The sequence below is a fragment of the Pavona decussata genome, unplaced genomic scaffold (genome assembly GCF_977016875.1).
Source record: "Pavona decussata unplaced genomic scaffold, jaPavDecu1.1 SCAFFOLD_233, whole genome shotgun sequence".
In the NCBI taxonomy this organism is placed as follows: domain Eukaryota; kingdom Metazoa; phylum Cnidaria; class Anthozoa; order Scleractinia; family Agariciidae; genus Pavona; species Pavona decussata.
In genome coordinates this window covers 1,139,037-1,160,000 of record NW_028145638.1, presented here as the reverse complement: position 1 = coordinate 1,160,000, position 20,964 = coordinate 1,139,037, and the positions used below count along the sequence as shown (strand labels likewise).

General features: G+C 37.2%; 1 protein-coding gene across 5 annotated transcripts in view; it reads right to left on the bottom strand.

The window, feature by feature from the left end:
* LOC146458270 (allatostatin-A receptor-like) overlaps window positions 1-20,964 on the bottom strand; it is a 64,779-nt gene that overhangs the window by 47 nt on the left and 43,768 nt on the right. For 3 of the 5 annotated variants that reach the window (XM_085090849.1, XM_085090847.1, XM_085090851.1), the window contains one exon: window positions 1-2,987. This exon is cut by the window's left edge and continues 47 nt beyond it. In XM_085090849.1, the coding sequence (XP_084946975.1) occupies window positions 1,955-2,962 (1,008 nt within the window). In that variant the 5' untranslated portion in view covers window positions 2,963-2,987 and the 3' untranslated portion in view covers window positions 1-1,954. Of the gene's footprint in view, window positions 2,988-5,143; window positions 5,221-11,599; window positions 13,051-20,964 lie in introns of those variants that run through there. The other 2 variants (XM_085090850.1, XM_085090848.1) reach the window with 2 other exon arrangements.

The following is a 20,964-nucleotide window of genomic DNA, read 5'->3' as shown; positions in this document are numbered from 1 at the left end:
ATTAACAAATCGTTATTTTCTCCTAAACGAGTATGGTGACGTATCTTTTTTATCTCGTTAATTTAAATTGGCAATTATCCTTGTGCGATAAAAGATTTTAAGAGAAATATTCCTCGTCAGCAAATTGAGTTACCGTCGGGCATAAAATTTTAACCTTTTTTAACCTTTAGCATGATACGCGCGCAAGCAACTTTTCAGGTAAATAGTCCTTGATATCGCGCATCTCCACCAAACAATTTGTTTTTAATTGTTTCGAAAACTTCATACGTTACATGTATAACGTTGTTTGAAGTTCTTCTTTGCCTGTGTAACTCCTTTTCTCATCAGACATAGCAAGAACTGATTAAATAGACTCATATTTGAAAGTTTAAAATATTGATAGCTGCAGTGATAGCAACTATGGGGTGACTTGAGTAGATCTCAGCTCTTTTGCGGGAGCGGTGGCCTTTTCTTTTCATTGCACTTCTCAAAATATTACAAGTCAGCAAACAGCTAGTGAAAGTTTGAAACTTTTTACGACAACTTTTATTCGGAGGGAATCATCTTAATTTATGATTACATTAATAACGTAAATAAGTGTCAATAATACAGCAGTTGCAAATAATTTACTTTTTTTTTTACATATAATTATATGTTATGGTTCAAATTTATCCTTGGTTTAAATTGTATCTTCCTATTGCTCTTGGGTATGTTAATGTGTGATAACGAGTTTGAAACAATGCAAAATAAAATCAGTTAAACCAAGGATAAAATTTTACCACAACATATAATAATTAATATATACTTCTTCATGTACATTTGCTAAAAAGAACTTTCTTTTTTGTCATATACATAACATTATGGATTGCGAGTAATGTAGTAAAGTATTTTGGTATGGGTGCGTTTAATATTTTCTTTACAACTTAATCCGAATTTCTGAGGCGACCAGACATCCATCAAAATTAACCGTTGGGTTCCCTGTGTTTTACACAGGCCACGGAGCAAAACCACGGCTTCGTTACCAAACAAATGTATGTAGCTACACTCTTTTCTTATAAGAACCTTTTTTATAAGATCGTTGAGGCTGAGATTGACTAAACTTTAAGGACATACTAAGAACATTACCCAGGCTGAGAGTCAGTTAAGAACATTTTTATTGCGACCAAATGTTTTTAAAACGAACAGCATAATTACGGATAAAATAATACAGGTAAAAATTCAGTCTATATTGTCCAATTAAGGCAAATAATAGATGTCTTGGTCACGTCCGCATAGATTTATTGAAAAACTATAACAGATAACTAAGAACATCTTAAGAACTTTTCAGGCTCAAATTTGCCAAAAATGATAAGAAAAGTTTAGCCTCAGCCTCAAAATTAGACGTTCTTATATATAAAAAAAGGAGTGAAGTGGTAAGCAAAAACGCTCGCGAAATCTTTTTGTCAACGAATGAAAAACGTAGTAAAGATAAATCAAAGCAAAGGAGAGTTGAAAACCAATGTATTGCACGCAATTGCTGATTAGTAAAGCGTTTGCGCCCCTAACACATATGGTTTGTGGTCGCATGTATGCGATGTTGCGTGTTTAGATGTCATGTACGATCAAGGGCCTTCTTGTTCGAAAGTCGATTTAAGCTAATACACGATTAAAAGTTAACCGAGGTTGTCAGCTCGCTTGCAAAGAATGTTCTTCGAAGCTTATTTTAAGCTAATAGTAAAGAAAAGTCTTCGTCAAAACTGAGGGACAAAAATTCCCCTGTGAAAATCTTTTGGTGAAATCTTTATTGATTAGTAATTAAACTCGAATCAAAGAACAGCTAAACCCAGAATTAGCTCAGTTGATTGGGCTTCCAACAACTGGACCCTGCACTTTCTTATAAAGGCAAATAATATAGCTGTCTCTCACGCATATGGCAGTTTTTGGCATCGCTTCCTCACTTACGAGACAAATCTCGTTCGAATATCCATGAAAGATTCTAAGTTACTGTTTCAATATCTATATCATGTGATTGCTGTTTCGCAATGTTCTCTTCCTCTACCATTTCCAATTCATGCTTTCTAGCCGTTGTGCTGGACGCAGCCGTGGACTGAGTCACAAGTGGGGAGATCCTATTCCGTCCACAGCAGATCAATTCAGACAAATGCTTGCGAAACTGGCTGCTTTGAAGACTGTACACAATTGGATTCACGCTGGAGTTGAACACGATCAAAGCAGAGGCGATTGCGTGGTGAATTCCAACGAGCGTGATGGTGCCAGTGAAGCCCAGGAAATAGATCAACAGCTCAGGAACCCAACACAAGACGTAGATGACCGTCACGAAAACAACCATCTTGGTGACGCGTTTCCGGTGGCGCTTCAAAGCCTTCTGGGTTTCCTCCCGGATGTTATCCTTTCTGAGCCAAAGGTGGTAAACCATTCTGGAGTAGAGGACTCCCATAATGCCTATGGGGATGAGACCTGCCACCACAGACCACCCGACCGTGTAGAAGTGCCCGTAGATCGGCTTGGACCAGCTGTGGCCGCAACTTTGGAACTCCTTGAAGTATGTAACAGCAATGAAACCGGGAATGGCCCAAAGGAAGGAAAGCGTCCAGCAGGTGGTTACCAGGATTGCAATCTTGGTTTTTGTGAGTTTTCCTTTATGGCTGTGTGGATACAACACGGCGCCATAGCGCTCAATTGCAATTGCCACAAGAGAAAACACGGAAGCGAGAGCGCCGACCCAGCCAATGTTTCCGCCAGTAAACATCTTGCAGAGAATGTCCCCCTTTTTCCCCTCGGGGTGGGAGAGGGTAGGAGTGACGACGAAAGGTATCCCGATGAACACAGCGACAATCATATCCGCGGTTGCTAAGTTGATGAGAAGGAAGTTGATTGGTGATCTCATGGGCTTGTTTAGCACAACGGCTAGTATCACCAGCGTATTTCCAACCAGGTTGATAACTATCAGTATCGAGAAGAATATAGCGAAGCCAGTGTACATTTTGTCTCTCGATGTTAATGATCACCTGGAGTGTGAGAAATTGTAAAACTGTTAGCACTTTTCAGTTAAGCGAGTTTCTACTGATCACCAAGAAAGTATAGCGAATATCCAATTCATCTGCTGAACATTAAAATAGTCATAACATAACCATACTATTTATCTTCTATCGTCAAGGAACTCGGCGAATATTGCAATTTCTAGCTTGGTTTTCTAGCTTGTAGCTCCAATTAAACTCACGGGTTGATGAGAGGATCACAATTTTATGAACACATACACACTTATGTGCGTAGCCTTGATTGAAAAATCAGTCATTTTGCTGTAGTAATGGTTTGCTTTTATTTCCAAGGGGCTTGTTTTGAAACTGAAGCACAAAAACGGAAAAAAGAGTCGGTTATAATGGTATGAACTGGACATACGTTTGGTTCCAAAGATATCAAGAGCTTCGATAGAGTATTGACATAGAACCTGGAAATAACCGTATTTGCGTTCCTCGAAGGCGAACCCTCCTAATCTGGTGGATATACTCTGATTGTGTGGGTATCCTATGTGACAAAAAAGAGGGTTGCATAGATTTTTCGTTCGTTGGATAGTGTACCCTTTGGGCAACATTTTGAGTTAATTATGAATGTTTTGGGACAAGCAGGACGGTTTTACGCTTTAAATGGAGGAAAAAGCACCAAATTGAATGCCTTCTATCTTAAGGCGAGACAAATGCGGTCCTGACACATGTTCGGACATGAAAATCGACCAAAGCACTTACAGTTAAAGTGGATTGTTCGTAACCCAAAATTTAGGAGTCATAAATATGGTTTACTGGAACACACTAGCATAGCACAATAAAATCAGCAGAGAGTACTGGCTTAATTTCCTACCGATTATACCTGTAACGGTTTGATGAACAAGTTAGCTTTTGAGCTAAGTCATCGAAATCTTCACTGGTCATCGACATCAAATCAGCGTTCACTTCACTTCGGAACAGGTCAGCAAAAATTGACAGAAGTTGCCTTTCGTTTACGTGTTTACATGACTGAGGTTAAATCAACTGTGCGAAACTATTCAGTAAAACTGAATTTTTTGTGGTATACCATCAATAAAACTGAAACTATTTCGAGTTGTCATGTATTCATCCTAAAATTGTCAGTAATGGTTATAAATAGTCACTCAGACAGTCAAACGCTCTTTCTTCAATTGGTCAATCACGCTTAATTTGTGTTGAGAGAATCGAAGCCCTAACTTGACAAGTGGATTTCCCACGCATTCTAAAACCAGGAAAGACATAAAAATATTTAGTTAACCCCGGAGTTATTTGAGTAATCCGAAAACTAATTCAGGTCTAAGTATAATCTTTATTTCGTACGTCATTGCGTTCTTATCGTATTCAAAGTATATTGCTTATATTTACCCTGCTCAGTTTAAGTTAATATCACCAAACAGTTTACGTTGTCACTATGGTTCACTGGACGAAGAGAGAGTTGGCGGTCTCTTTCTTTCAACTCAGTGCAAAGATTATGGAGTGCATCAGTAATCGGAAGAAATAACGCTAGCGACAAAAAAAAAAAAACCGATTTATTTGCTTCAAATTCTCTTTCGAAAGTGTATTCGAAAACTTGTTCATCAAAACGAACTACACATTCAAATTACCTTTTTGTACGGCTCCGCCGACATGTAAAGAGATCAATCTATACTTAGGCAGTGCGAGCGGCAGAGTCCCATTGACCATTCTTAACAATAACTGAACAATTTAAATGAAGCGGCTAGTTTTTATAGAGCTGTTAAGCTTGTTTAAGAATTTCGCAAACGAAATTTTCGGGGATTTTCCCCTGAACTTGCTTGAGAGCACGAGCAAATTGAACTATTTAGTTTTTCTCACCGATCTCACTTTTTACAATGACAATCAATTATGATACCAAGTTCAAAAATAACTGGGTTTGCCGTACTGTTTTCATACGACCGAAAATCAGACCTATCACAGTTAGGACAGCCATTATTTGAACATTTTCCGTTCGCAGAATATACAACACACTGCAAAAGTCTCTATTGGGATTTTGGAGGAACTCGGAAGCACACAATGAAAAAAAAAATTTAAAAATTACCACAGACTATATCCCTTTTTCAGCCTATTTTGGCAAAAAGGTAAATTGAACACCCCTAGGGGTTTGTGACCTGATTCTAAAGTATTACCTTCAAATTTAGCGGCCTTGAAGCAGTGAGACAAATCTTCTTAACACTGAAAAGTTGTGGCGTGTATTTTTTTTTCGTTTTTTCGACGCGGTGGTTCTTATACATCTGTTCACAGTAGTTGGATTTATTTGAAAAACTGGTAAACAAATGGCGTGTGGGGGATGGGTAACTAAGTGATGGAAATTATTTTTGTTTCCTTCAGATTATTAAAAAATAAGAGACCCGCCACCGGCCGCGGAATTGAAGTACAAGATGATTTATCACTGATCAAAAAGAGACCGTATACCTTTCCCGAAACACCTCACATACAATCAAATCGTTTGAATATCTTTAAAGTCCGGAATAACCATTGCAAAGATTTACCAAATTCAACTAGAAAGGCACACCCGAAAATCGACTGTCAAGTCATAGCTAATTCCAATTATCGTTGAAGCTCGGCGCTACCGAAATATAATTGAACATCCTCATTTTCAATTCCGACATATCCTACGACATATGTCCAAATTAATCTACCACTGAGTTTTAATTTTGTCATCGCTTCTGGTGATTACTGAATCTTCCCACTTGGTGTCTTTCTTGAAAACAATTAACTGGACAAGCGAGCTTGTTTTTTTCGCTTTCAACTGACTAGTGAACGGAAAACGGTCATAGCTTCAAGTAGCGACGTGATCTTCAAAACAGTTGCCAACGTTCTCACGATAAGAACGACCAATGAGGAAGTAAACTTCACAACTGATAAAATGATGGTTTTGACTGGGTAAGTGCTTCTAACAGCTCAGAGGGCCTTCGATTTTTTAAAATCTTTCGGTTTTAGATGTGCTGGCTGATTTACTGAACTCGAGTAAAAATTAAAACTGAATCTTTGATATGCCAGTCAAGAAACTGCAATAAGCCATACTCCCCAATGGCGGACATCGTTCATGCTGTTTCAATACTTTTTGGGTGTCGAATTGAAATTAATTGAAACTCAAGAAAATGCTTATTCCGGCAGTTATATACAATATTCGACTTAACCTCGACCGACACGCAATAAGCGCTTTTTCTATCGCCAAATAGCGATTTCCCCAAGTTTGAATCACTGATTCGACGCGAGGAAATTGTTTACACCATTCTCAATACTGTAAATATCAAAAAACATTTTGACTCTGATTTCGGCAAGTCTGAATCAGACGAAAAAGTGACACCATGGCTATATGAAACAATATAGTAAATTATATAAAACTAAGCTCAAAACAAAGGTAATTTATAATTATAGATTTACAGGAGCAAGAAAAAAAAAACACGCTCTTTATTAATATAAATCTTACGCGGCTGTTTAGAGATTTGGTCCGCTTGTTGAGATTGATGGCCTTCATTTCCGAAAATTTTTCACATCTATTATAACCAGGGATTCAACTATTATGACATTAGTTACTTTTGTTACAAATGAATCTGCCAGCGCTTGTCTCCGATAGTAATTTACGAAAATGAGCTTCTATAGCATTCGACCTTTGGTCAAGCTGCCGTAAAACCAAACCAAAGAAATAATTTTCGCTATTTACAAGAGACAGAAACTGAACAACTGATTCGAAAAAAAATCACTCAAATGGAGCGAAGCGCGAGAAAACGCCAGCAAAAAAGGCCGGATTATGCTTGCTTTTAATTGTTGGTTTAACAAGTGGGCCGGGTTTTAACCAATCACAGAGCGTGTAGCAAAGTAATCAAAGAAAAGATGAATTGCCGTTCGACATTCAGTTCAGTTGAAAGCTGCTTACTGTGTCGTACACCTTTCGGCAATTGATTCCTCTTGTATGTGTTTTAGTTTCATATTTAAACGACGATTGTATTGAAAATATTACGTTCGGCTCTATTTCTGTTTCGTGTTTGGGGTTTCACGTAAAGTGAAAATTGCGGTTTCCTTTGCTGTCCGGTAATCGTTTGCAATATTTGTCGTCGTCTACTGCAATTGACTCATCTTTAATGACACGCTCAAACTATTCTTTTGAGTTTTTCCGTATCATTCTGGTCCTCTTCTGGCATTAAAATCTTATAAAGAAAACAACTTCTGCAAAGTAATTGTTTTGGGCTCAGTCGGATGACATTTAGCCGGCCATGTCTACGAGAAAATAGATTTTGCTAAGTCTCACCTTGACAGCCTGGCAGGCAAAAGTTCACCGTGCTTGACACACAAGATTCGTATGCATGATTACCCTACGTCGGGAGAATTACTCTTCATTCTCTTATGCGGATGTTTTGTTTTTATATAAGATGTCAATTACGATGAATTGGCCGAACTTAGTTGGAACTCAGTGAATCAATATAATTTTTCGGCGCTTCTTTTATGTTACCAGGCGCTTGTCCGAATATTTTGGTTTGGTGTACCATACTGTTCTCCAAATCATAACCCTATTTGAATAGTATGTAATTTTCCAATATCCGTTGTAAGACCTTGCCTATAAAATCCTTAGCCGTTTTCAGACTACAGACCAAAATGGTTAAAATCTATACCATTTTCAGGCGAAAAAAATGCTAAAAATCCACCCCCTTTTTTTAGGGGTTTGGAGGGAGGGTGGGGTGTTACATACTTACCTTCCCATAAAGTCTATATAAGGGAGTAGCCCCAAACCCGGGGGACTAAGTCTAGACAAGCGTGGGTGAAAACCTTTAATTTGCGAGAGCGTAAGTCTGAAATGACAAGCAGAATATTGCTTATGCTCAGTAATTTTCAAGAAAAACGAATTTCTGTTGGAGAAAGCAAGAGGCTCGAGATATCAGCAGTAGGATTACTGCTCGAGTGCTAGGGATGTTTAGATGTATTTTATGGGCCCTCTTTTGCTACTAACAGTCCCCCATCTACATACAAGACCTGATACGCCGCTATACAACTTCAAGAACGCTCCGATCGTCGTCTGACGCATTTCGCCTATGTCATATCAACCATAATCTAAAGTCGTATGGCTCCAGAGCTTTCGCTGTTTCGGCCCCAGAACTCTGGAACAAACTACCTATCGACATCCGTAATTGCGACAATTTAAATGTTTTTAAACGTAAACTTAAGACTCATCTTTTTTCGAATTATTTTAAACAAATATGATTTTTACTTTGTAAAGCGCTTAGAACAGAACTGGATAAACGCTATATAAGTAGTTATCATTATTATTATTATTATTATTATTATTATTATTATTCCGCACATTTCGACTCTCGAAACGGTACGAAAAACTAAAAAGAAATTTCTTGCGCGGTTTACGACTAAAAGTAAAGGTTTAGTTATACACAGACAAGTGAAAACAAACGATAAAACCGAACAACGTTTCGGAGTCGTCATGACGCCATTGTCAAGTTCGAAGTGATAGAAATAAATAAAGTCAATGTCACTTCGAACTTGATAATGGCGTCATGACGACTCCGAAACGTTGTTCAGTTTTATCGTTTATTTTCACTTGTCTATGTTTATGACTATGCGAGTAAAAAAGATCTTACCAGTGGCTATTGGAATTAAGGGGTAACTACGCATTTTTAGTTCTTCCAATTTGGGGACAATAAAATGCTAAACGTTATGTATTTTGAAGCATAAATAACCCCTTTCAGATTCGTAAACACGACTCTCCATCTGTCAGCATTAAAATAATACCGAGTGGCAAAAAGCAAACTAAATGCTGACTGCATGGTACCTTATTATAAGGCAAGCTTGAAGCTTTTACAATTTGGACAACTTCCTGTCATTTTCCTTTATCACCGCAAAAAGTACACAGGACATAATAATTATCTGCCTCTCTTGCTTGTCAATTCGGCGATAGCCAAGCTAGAAAATCTTCCCTCTTTTGGTTGAGGGCACATAATATCACAAGAGATTATGAAAAATACTTATCCATTTTATCTATTACCTAAAATTCTTCCGAGACACGAATACTAAAACCTTTAATAAAAATAAATAGAACCACAGGAAAGAACTGCTTAATAGCTTTTATTTGAATGGTCACACTTTGGGATTTCATGCACAGACTCAAACGTTAGAACCACCTTGTTTAGCAAAATAAACAGCACTACAGAAAAATACTGCCCAGCAGCTTTCATTTGAATGGTCACACTTTAGGATTTTATCCCCAGACCCTTTCAGTGCAACCGAATAAACAGCACCACAGGAAAGTGCTGATTAGTTGCTTTTATTTGAAGATACCCACTTTAGGAAATCATTTACTGACCTCTCCTGTCATGAATTCGGTTTGGAAACAGGTGGATTATCTCCACGGTTACTCGGCCTTTTCAACAAAGTGTGTTTTCGAAAATAACAATGGTTTATTTGGCGTAAAACAGGTCTCCATCACCGCAAACAACACACCCTTTTTAAAAAATTGAGTATGTTTGAAATGGTTTCCGCGAATAACTTCTTTCCTGCATGTACGGAATTTCCTGGAAATGTCCTTTCTCTCGTATTTCAAATCATTCTTGGTCTACTTCCGCGAGTTTAAAACCGAATTCATGATAGTAAGTAGCTTCTTTTAATTCGACAAAGTGTTTTAATCATCATGGGTGTAACACCTTTGAACTAAGGTGGCTTTAAGAGTAATTACAACGACCGTTTACACAACAGCAATTTATGGAATAGGGCAGTACCTTAAGTTCGTTCCTTCTCTAAATATAACGTTTACCTTTGTTATGTAATAATCTTTTAACGTTATTTTCTTGTGAAAGTTTGTCATTAACTATAGCTTTAACTCTGTAAAAGTGTTCCTTGCAATTTTTATATTCATCATCTCGTTTTAATTTGACCAGATCTGAACCGGAATTGTATTAGAATCTATAACGAAAGTCATTTCGTTAGAACTAACGTTGTAAACAGAAATATGTTAATGACGGAACCGTGCAAGCGTACGTCTCTTGATAGATGTTAGATGATGGATGATAGGTGTTCCTTTTCTGGTCAGAATAAAAAGAGGTGAACAACAGTTTTCAGTCAGAGAGCCAGAGGTTGTTGAAAGATGAACAGTACAGAATAAAGGACGATCGCAGTAAAGAGTGTTGGAGTGGTTCTATTCCCCAAGAATCCCTCTAACAATACTTATCCATTTTATCTATAACCTAAAATTCTTCCGAGATATCAATACTAAAAACTTCAGCAAAAATAAATAGAATGGTCACACCTTGGGATTTCATCCACAGACTCAAACGTTAGAATCACCTTGTACAGCAAAATAAACAGCACCACAGAAAACACTGCCCCGTAGCTTTCATTTGAATCGTCACACTTTAGGATTTCATCCACAAAGTCCAAAGTTTGAGCCACCTTGTACATCATAACAAACAGCACCACAGGGAAGTTTTGCTCGGTCAGATTTTCATTTGAATGGCCACACTTTAGGATTTCATCCACAAACTCAAATTTTAGAACCCTCTCAGTACAGAATAATAAACAGCACCACAGGAAAGCACTACTTAGTAGCTTTCATTTGAATATTCCCCTTTAGGAAAACATTTACTGACTTAAAATAAGGAAGCACTTTGTAAGGCACAATAACGACTCAATATAACGCACCACAGGAATGTACTGCTTGGGGGCTTTCATTTGTATGATCACTTTTTCAGTACGTTGTTTTAAAAAAAAAACGGATGAACCAAATGTATCGCAGGAAATGCGGCTCGGTTCATTCGGTCTCGATTAAAAATCTTACTCACAGATGCAAAGGCTGGAATTACTTTGTACAGCATAATAAACAGCACCACAGGGAAGTGCTGCTCAGTAGCTTTAATTTAAATGGTCACACTTTAGGATTTCATTCAAAGACGCAAAACGTAGAACCACCTTGTATAGCATAATAAACAGCACGACAGCAAAGATATTATTAGTTCTGCTAAGTAGGTTTCATTTGAATGGCTACACTTAATGATTTCATCCATAGACTCAATGAAAAGCTAGAACCACGTACAGCATAATAAACAACAACAGAGGAAAGTACTGCTCAGTAGCTTTCACTTGAATGGCCACACTTAAGGATTTCATCCACAGAGTCAAAAGATAGAACCACCTTGTACAGCATAATAAAAAGCAGCACAGGAAAGTACTGTTCAGTAGCTTTCATTTAAATGATTACGCCTTACCGGTTGCAGCCATAGACTCTTAAGTAAAACCACTTTGCACAGTATAATAAACAGCATTTGTAAAGTACTGCTAAGTAGCTTTCTCTTGAATGTTACGCCTTGTTGCCGCCACGTAAGAGTAGTTAGAACCAGCTCAGTACAGCATAACAATAAACATCAAGGAATTCACTCACGCTACGCTTCATTTCGATGGTCACAGTTAAGAATCTCGTCCACAGACTCAAAAATTAGAACGTTTCGTGAATCAAGTTTTAAATCCTGTAATAGGAGATTAAAACTTGTATTCGCACTTTCACTTTCATATCGCTGCCATCTCGTAAAGGAAAAGCTGGTAGTTAACTCTGCCAACAATATATACTGTATAGACTGTCTACTAACCTCAGAAATCGGCCACCATATAAAATCGCCAGGAAATTTTCGTTGACTACTGCATATAAAAAGCGCAGGGATTAAAATTCTTCGACGTTTCCCGAGTATGTGGTTTCTTCTTAAGAGAACCCGTAAGTGTCAAGTTTTTATGGCGCAAACAAAAAGTTCGATCTGCATAAGTTGAATTCGTTAAATGTCCGAATTTTCCGCTTAACCGACAAGACAATATTAGGGGAAATATTATTTGAGGGTGCCGGCGGCCATGATAGTGGATTCAGTCTATGATTCTCACTGTCCAATCAGAGCCAATGAATTGACACTCCTAACCACAGCCCTTGTATTTAAGTGCATGAAGGTTAATCTGGAAGAATATTACACTTGTTTGCTGTGTTTATCGTTCATAACTTTTAAATTCATTTTTCAGAGCTAGCCTCAACCGTTTACCAATCGTGAAAACTGTTTACAAATGATAGTTACTAAAACTGAACACAACTTCGAAAATTGTGTAAAAAATTAATGATCACGACAGTGCAAGTTGAACAGTTTGTCCGCCTTACTTTTGGAATCTTTTGTTTTCGTGATGATCGTCCAGAGCTTAAGTTTCTGCGGTTTCTTTATGTTGAAGTCCTGAAGTCGGCGATGCACAGCTATATTGCTTGTCGCCCTTATACATCTTTTCCGAATGACTGCGCGTGCGAAGCAAACAACAGAGTGACTAAAGAAAACGTAACTAAGGCCGTGACGCTGATCAACAATAAATGGACTATGGATTCCTTACTAGTGTAGGATTTTTTATCCTGCCCGTTAACTGCTTGAATCTCAAAGACCAGCGTTGCGAAAAGCGCGAGAAGACTCCAAAGTTCTGTTCACCCTGAAACTAAAATGCCCACGGCCATCTGACAAAGCGATCACTTGAATTTATAACAAGGGGAACGCCTGTATCAAAAACGGCTTTGGAATCTTGTGCTCATAGCTGTTCATAACGATTCATTCAGTTTTAAAGTCTCACGACGAATTTTCTTTTCCTGCTCTCAATTTTGCGGAACATATTGCAAAACTTCACTGATTTGCTGGTTAAGGAGATTGCAACCGTGCGCGTATATTTTTCATTGAATGAATGTTGTGTCGCTAGCAGTAGGGACACAAATAGTGGATCAGAGAATTAACTTTGTAGTGTATGCTAAAATGCTAGAGTGAACCCAAGAATTTCCTACTGAGCGTTAGCCTTAGTAAGGAAATGGGAGACCACACGAAGCAAAGAAAAAATCTTTGACCTCAGTGGGAATCAAACCCACGATTGACTCCCGGATTTGGTAGTCATTTGCTCTACCGACTGAACCACCAGGCTGCCCTGTGATAAAATCCAGAGCTGATGAGTTCGATTGATTCTCTGCCATTTCCCTACGACGGCTAACGCTCAGTGGGAAATTCATGGCCTCTTTTCAGCACCTTAACATACACTACAGTAGTTAGATATATGAGGGTATCAACCCACGTTTCAAAAAATGATAAAAAATCCCATACAAATCCTTATAAATCCAATTCTTGCATAAATTAACTAACACAGCCTTTGAATTTAACAATGAACTCCTGCAATGGAGACGTCAAAAACCTAAAACTCCTGCAACGGAGACGCTAAATTTAGCTTTTGACCTAAAACCTAAAAACCTAAAAACCTAAATTTAGCTTTTGACCTAAAACCTAAAACTCCTGCAACGGAGACGCTAAATTTAGGTTTTTCATAAATGACACCAAACTCACAAACAATCATCGATTAAATCCAACCAACTCATCAATCGCTGATTTGAATGATGAATACAATATTTTTGAACACCAATTTGGATAAAAAAATAATCATTATGGTTGTTGTGTGACTGGATGCCGTTACTGTCACGCGTGACGTTGTGTGACTTGTCACGAAAATGGACAAAACCCTGAACGTGGGGTGCTCGGTTGGCTGTTTACTTGCCTGGCCCCAGCCAGGTCTTTTTCCCGCCGCTGACAAGGCGGCTGTCCATTTCCCAGTTTACCTCTGGGACAGAGGGAGGTTGAGTTCGGGAAAGAACTCTGAGCACCCCGCTGTAAACCAGTAGGGCCTGAGCGGGCTCACCCTGGAGGTACCGTCCACTGGAAGACATCCCACACTACTCAGTAATTCACCATCTGCACAAGCCGTTAAACAGGTTTCAGTCAGGGGCCAGCTGACACCACCCTAAAGCTTCACCAAAGTTTGTGAACTAATATAATAATGGCCCGATTACCTATATATTACACTCAGTTCTGAAATTTTTACACTTGTGGTGCTATTTTTCTGTATATTGCGTAATATTGCTTGATTTGGATTAACACGCATGCGCTTTCATGCACACAACCCAAAGCGGACTGGACACTAGTTTGTTTAACACACGTGTCGGCCATTTTGTTGCCATTTTGCAAAGAGGTTGTATTTTAATGTTTATGGCTCCTGTTTTGGGATTTTTGAACATTTATTTCTCCACTTTCATCGTTCTGATGTTTGTAGACGCTTTTTGAGGTAAGAATATCATTTATCTTGCACACAACAATAGATTTTTTTTATTGAATCGACTCGCTATCGAATACTCGTGAAACCGTGACTGTATGATAGAATGATTACACATCGACTAAATCCTTGATTGGGATCCAAGTATTAAAGGTATCACTGTATGATAGAATGATTACACATCGACTAAATCCTTGATTGGGATCCAAGTATTAAAGGTATCACTGTATCCTTTCCACTTTACCAAAGCTTGTTTCTTCTTGTAATCTCTCCTAATAACTTTATCGATTCTGAATAACTCCTGTTCAGCTTTCAATAATTCTGGTTCATAAAAACTCCCTTTAATTTCTTCATTATTGAGATCTCTCAGTTTATATGTGATCGGATTCGTGTATTGTATTTTATCGATAATGAAGACCTCTTCTGTGAAATTGGGTGTATAACCCCGATCGAACACTTTTCTTTTGTACTTTGATATTCGAACCTTGTCACCAATTCGGAATTTTGGCTTGTTTGATACTGGTTTCAAATTGCCAAATAGATTGAAGTAAACAGTTCCTTCATTCTTTTTCTTAGACGCCTCTGTCGGTGTCATTTTTATTGAACTGTGTTTAGTGTTATTATACTGCTTCAATATTTTAGGCAAAATATCCAGATACATTGTATTGCCTTGGGCAGTGAATCGTTTCCACATTTTATTTTTAATCGTCCGGTTCCACCTTTCCACCACTGAGGACTTTTCTTCATTTTCAGTCGAATAAAGTTTAATTTTTTGCTTACTGAGCAAGTCTTTGAAATGTTTGTTGTAGAACTCTGAGCCTTTATCAGTCCACAGATACTTTGGTTTTCGACCCTCTTTGAATATGCTTTCAAATGCTTTCGTTATGGTCTCACCTTTTTTATCTTTTAATGGAACAATCCAGCCGTATTTACTAAAAACATCTATAGTCGTGAGAAGATACCTATTACCTTTATTCCATTTACTGAATTGTTGCATTTCAACAAGATCAGCAGCCCATATTTCATCAATATTATTTACAATAACACGCCGCCGAGTAAAGTTACGTCTTATGGGTTTATGCAACTCATTAGCTAATTCTTCTTGCCAGTTTTCCTCTTTACCCGACGGCTTTTGACGTTTTTTGGAACCCCAAGACCCAGTTTCTGTTTTGTATTTATTGTATTTCTTGCCAACCAATGTCCCCATTGTCGTTCGGAATATGGAACAGCATCCAATGACTTTACCATCTTTCTGTCAGCTTTTAATTTACATTTTTTATCATCTTTGCAGATTGAATAATCAACATCATGTTGCATGGCTATTGCATCTGTTTTGCCTGTTGGTTTATCGTATATTTCCAATATTTGCCCTGTTTTGGGGTTATATTTGACTTGATTTTCCAAATCATTGTATGGGCCAGTGTATTTATGACCAGGTAATACCCACCCAGCTTTGGGTTTTGGGAGCTTACCAATCATTTTGTGTATATCAATTGAACCACCGCTTTTGGGTCGTCCTTTGATTCCCTTTTCATATTCATCCCAATTTGGTGTATGCCAACCAATTGCATCATAACTTTCACAACTCGGTGTGTTGTGAAATTTGCTCCCAATTTTTACCATGCTTTCACATGGATAATTTTTGTATTTTTCTAATGTCTTTTTTCCAGCCTTGCCAGACCAAAATTGACTCGACAATATACCAGTATCTGTGCTAAATGCACTTTTGGCAATGTCACCGGATTTGTATCTATCAAAGACTTCCTTTGTTGATGGAATTAATGTTCCAACAACATCCATCGACTTCGATGCAACCTTACCTGGTGTGCCAAATTGTTCTAAAATTGTATCTAAATTACCACCATCAAGTTCTTTTCGGTCAGTTTTATACCTTCTTTTTGGTCTTACTTTGGTTGATAATTTGTCTAACATCTCTGCACCAGTCTTTTGAACAAAAGGTGTTGCTTTAGAGATAGCATAATCAATAGCTTTTTTCTGCAATTTAGGGTTTCTAAGTGCTTCAGAACCATAATATCGACCCATTTCAACAGCTTTCTTTCCCAACCATGGAATACCATGTTGAATTAACATATCAGCACCAGTCGATGCTAAAGTATCCATTATGCCCCCCCCTTCAGAGGGGCTATTTAGTTTCCCTGTTTTTTAACAAATTTGGTTTTAGTTATACCACATTCAGCACAGGTACAGAAGAACATGAGCCGACCATTTTTGGCTTCCTTGTAACCTGAAGGCTGAACACATTCAGTTTCTTTCTTTTGTTTAACACAATATGATTTGACCATTTTATATCACTATATTAGATTAATTATCATCAGAGTCAGACTCAGAATCTGTTACCAATGTACACCATAAACATAATTTTCCTGAAAATTCTGTGTATTCATCACACTCTTCACAATATCTTATATCAACCATTATACAAACTAATTAGATAATTTTTTAAAATATTGGATTATAAAATTATGATTGACACTTTGATTGTTCATGTCAAAATGTGCATTGTGGATTGTTTTCAATATACTTGTACCCTTTTGTCTCTCAAATAAATAATACAAACACCAATAGCCACATAATACTGAATCTCTTTCCTGGATTTCATCACCTGAATACATTAATCGTTTGCCACTTGTTGACATGAATTGCATAATTTCTTTTGGCATAATTAACCCAAAACTATCAAAATATTCTACATATTTGTCTCCGTTTCGATACGCAACCCAATGTGTACCTGGTCCAATCTGTGAATCCAGGTTAATGATACCAACTTCATCTTTTTTCATCTTTTGTGGTAGATTATCTCTGCTGTAAATGCCTCTGAAGTGTTTTATTTTGAGTTTTTTGACCCAGTCAATGAGTTCAAAGTTACTGAGTGGTTTATTTATGAATTTTACAGAATGTCTCCGATTAATGGAATCCCCTTGAATGGACTGTTTTTGCCTAACAACAGACCTTTTCCTTTTTTGGTTTTTTTTTTCCCTTTACCATACTGATCCCATGTACCGAAAAATGGAGGGGGTCTATAATTAAGTGGTAGGACCAAACCACCATCTTTTTTGGTTGTGTTTGGAACAAAAACTGGGACCGATCTTCTGGATCTACTTCTATCCACCTGCAAGCCTTTACCCATTAATGCATTCAAAACCATTGGAATGCCAATTGAAGCCAATAATGTCCCCAAAAAACCTCCTGATTGTGTCTTAGTTGGTTTAATTACAATCTGTCCACCAGTATGTATTGCATTGACAATTTGCTTCTTTTGTGCTTCAGTGAGCCAATCTTTGTATTTTATTAATTGATCAATTTTATTTTGAGGAATGAGGAAACCACCAAATATTTTATTGACTCCAACATTTGCAAGCCCAGAAAGTGCTCCAGTAGCTAATGGTCCAACTGCTTTCGTTGCCATTGGTAGTAATTTTGTGCCAATTTTGAATAATGATGACCAAAGACTGCCTCCTTGTTGTACAGCTTTTCGTATCTGTGTTTTGCTTATTTTAATATCTGCTCCAGTTTTGTTTTGCATTGCCTTTTTCAGTCTATTTATTTGTGTTTTGGTTAACATCAGCTGATCCGGTCCAGTTAATTCAGAACTGGATAATCTTATTGTTATTGCTGAATTGTTTTTTAATGCTTTTGCTAGTCTATCTTTTTGCCCAATTGATAGTGTTACTCCATGTGAATGATAAGTTGTCATATCTTCTATATAACTAACGTTACATTAATTATCGAAACAATAGTTTGCCATCTTTTTGAATGAGCTCCGCGTCTTGCTCGTATAATGTCAATGCATAAACTGAATATGCAGTTGCAGTTGTACCAGATAATTCATAATGAAATGTCAGCTTTGTGGTACCATCTTTGATATCCATTTTTTGTTTTGTTAAATCGAAATACAAGAATGGGAATAGTGTTTTGAAATTGTTGACATTCAATAAAGTCCCCTGACTGTATTCATTATTTGCATGCACATATTTGAGGACATCTCTGTAAACTCGAGTCAAATCAGCCTCTGGAGTGTAATGTACATCAGGATATTCATTGCCATTAGCCACAGATAAATGACAATTTAGCAATGTTCTGGGATCTGTTGATACACTAAATGTATTATACAAAAATGGATTTACTGTTTGTGCAGCAAGATTTGCATCATTGATAATGAAAACAAATACATGCCTTGGCTTTGAAATCCCACTTGTTATCTGAAAATTACCACTTCTTTGTGTTGAAGAATTACTTCTCTCAATATTTTCTCGCAAATAAACCCATTTATGTGGCTTCAAAAACTGACTCATATACAGTGATTGCCCCTCTGAATTGAAAGTGATTCTTGGTACAATAAGCTCCATTCTGGTAATAATTACACGACAATCAGCCCCAGCTTGCCATATTAGAATAGTATCAGATTCAATCTGCAAATTTAATTCCAATCTTGTTGATGGCAATAACTCATCCATCAATGCTTCAAAGAATGAGTATCGATTCAATGGTATTTCTGTATTGACAACCACTGATAGACCCAAAAGTGCTTTTCTTACAGCAAATCCTTTATTGTAGTTAGCTTCAGCCGATCGTTCTTCAGCATGTCGGTTTGTATCCAGATAGAAAAACTCATTTGTTGCTGTCGATTGAGCATATCCTGGACTATATTCCAATAGATTCTTGATATTAACACAATGATTGGCATCATTACAATCATATACCATTTTACCATTCAATCTTACATCGAAATCATGTATAAGACTGTGTGAACCATTAACAATACCATTATGGTCTTCAGCTGCTATATTTGCATTCTGCATTGTTTGGACTTTAAAACCAACTGATATTCTTGCATTATACCAATCAAATGGAGTAACTTCTCCTGTGTTGTCAACAACAAAACGATAACCATCTTTCTTTTGTGACCTATTATTTCCTGGATTACCAGTATTCAATGGTGTCTCCAATTGGAAGAAGACATCTTCATATCTCTCAATGTATTTTGGATTTCTGAATGATTTCATATATACAGATATGTTACATTATTTTCATTTCCTCCTTCTTTTGAGTTTTCCACCAGATATCATCCTATTAACTCTCTCAGCTATTTGAAAATCAGTCAGTGGCTGCTCCATTTTTGGTTGGCTCATTGTCACTGATTTTGTTTTGGAAGGTTGTTTTTTGCTCAATAATTGAATTATTTTATCACCTGCTTTATTACCAGCAAACTCACCAGTTTTGGTGACTGCTTTTTCAGCTGCAGTTTTGGCTCCTTTTTTAGCTAATTCTTTTGCTGTTTTTCCGAAAAGTTTTGATCCAACTGATCTGAAAAGATCCATAATTCCTTCACCATGGATATGTTTCATCGCATAACGACCCAATTCTGGGTCAAAACGTGGCTTAAATTCACTTTGTCGTACCATATATTGATATATTATATTAAACTAGACCTGAGAATCAAGCTCATGAACCAGTCAATGCCATTCAAGTCAATTGGCCGACCCAAAGCGTCAGTCACTGTTATCCTCATTTCTGAAATAATTGACTTGGAAACTGGGCTGAATAATGCTCTTTTTGGCTCAAAAGTAAAGGGATAACTCCTTGTTAAATTGTCAGTGGGTATCATTATCAGTGTATTTGTGAATCGTCCATCACTGAGGCTATCAGTTATTATATCACAATTAATGTCCAAAACGTCAATATCATTGGTAATATTTGGCAATTTTGTCCCATGTTCAGTTTGGTTAATTAACTTTGGTTCAAATCCAATAAGTGCTCCAAAATTAGAGTTTCTAATATCAAGCTGCCATTGGTTGTCCAGCTCAATGACAACTCTATATGATGAAAGCACAAAATACAGATTGATGCCCTTGCTGGAAGATGGTTTATCTTCATTTTGAATTATTGATTGAGTGATATAATCATCAAGATCATCATATGAATACATTCCATCAACAAATGTAATTGTTTTCCAATTTGTACCATTATCTGGGCTGTATTTTATTGTATTATTGTTGTATCCTGCATTGACATTATGCCACGAGTATGTCATTGACACTCGATCAACAGCTAGCTCATGTCTCATTGTTGTGTCAAGCTTCAATGGTGGATCAAATTTGATAATAAAGTCTTCAGGCCGACTTCGACCTATTTTCTGTCGGTTAACAGATGAAATATGTATCGCCCTTTCTTGCATATATCATTACATTATATATTGTTGCAATAAATCAATGAGTTGTTTGTTGTTTATCAAGCCAAGTTGATTCAATTTATGGGCTATTTGTGAAAATTCCTCTTTGACTCCATTATTGCCAGCCAAAATGGATCCACCAAGCAATTCCATTCTGTTAATCAAATCATTAGCATCATTGAAATAAACAACACCAGAGCCCAATTTCTTGAATTTTTTGCTGGATTTCTTCTTTGGTTGCGTATAACCAGAACCTTTTTTGATGGTTTTCATTCCTTCTGGGATTATTTTAATGCGCCCTCTGTATTTTTGCAATAATTTTATATCTTCATCTATTTTATCAATTTTGTCTTTATTCTTGGTCTTTCCTTGGCCCTTGGATAAAGGACCCTTCTTTGTTCCAAGTTTTTTCAACATTTTGCCAATATAAGCATCGTAATCATTGATGTCAATATCTCCTTGAATAGAAGCTTGGAGAACAGAACTCGGAGGTGCAAGATCGTATTGCATCAATTTTTGGATTTCATCAATATCAAAACCAACATCCAAATTTGATTCAACATCAGGTGACATCATTAATGGTTTATAGTCAATTGGTAGCTTTGCTTCTGGTGATTGTGTTTCAGGCTGATAAGTTAACATAGCAATGTCTTCCAAACCTGA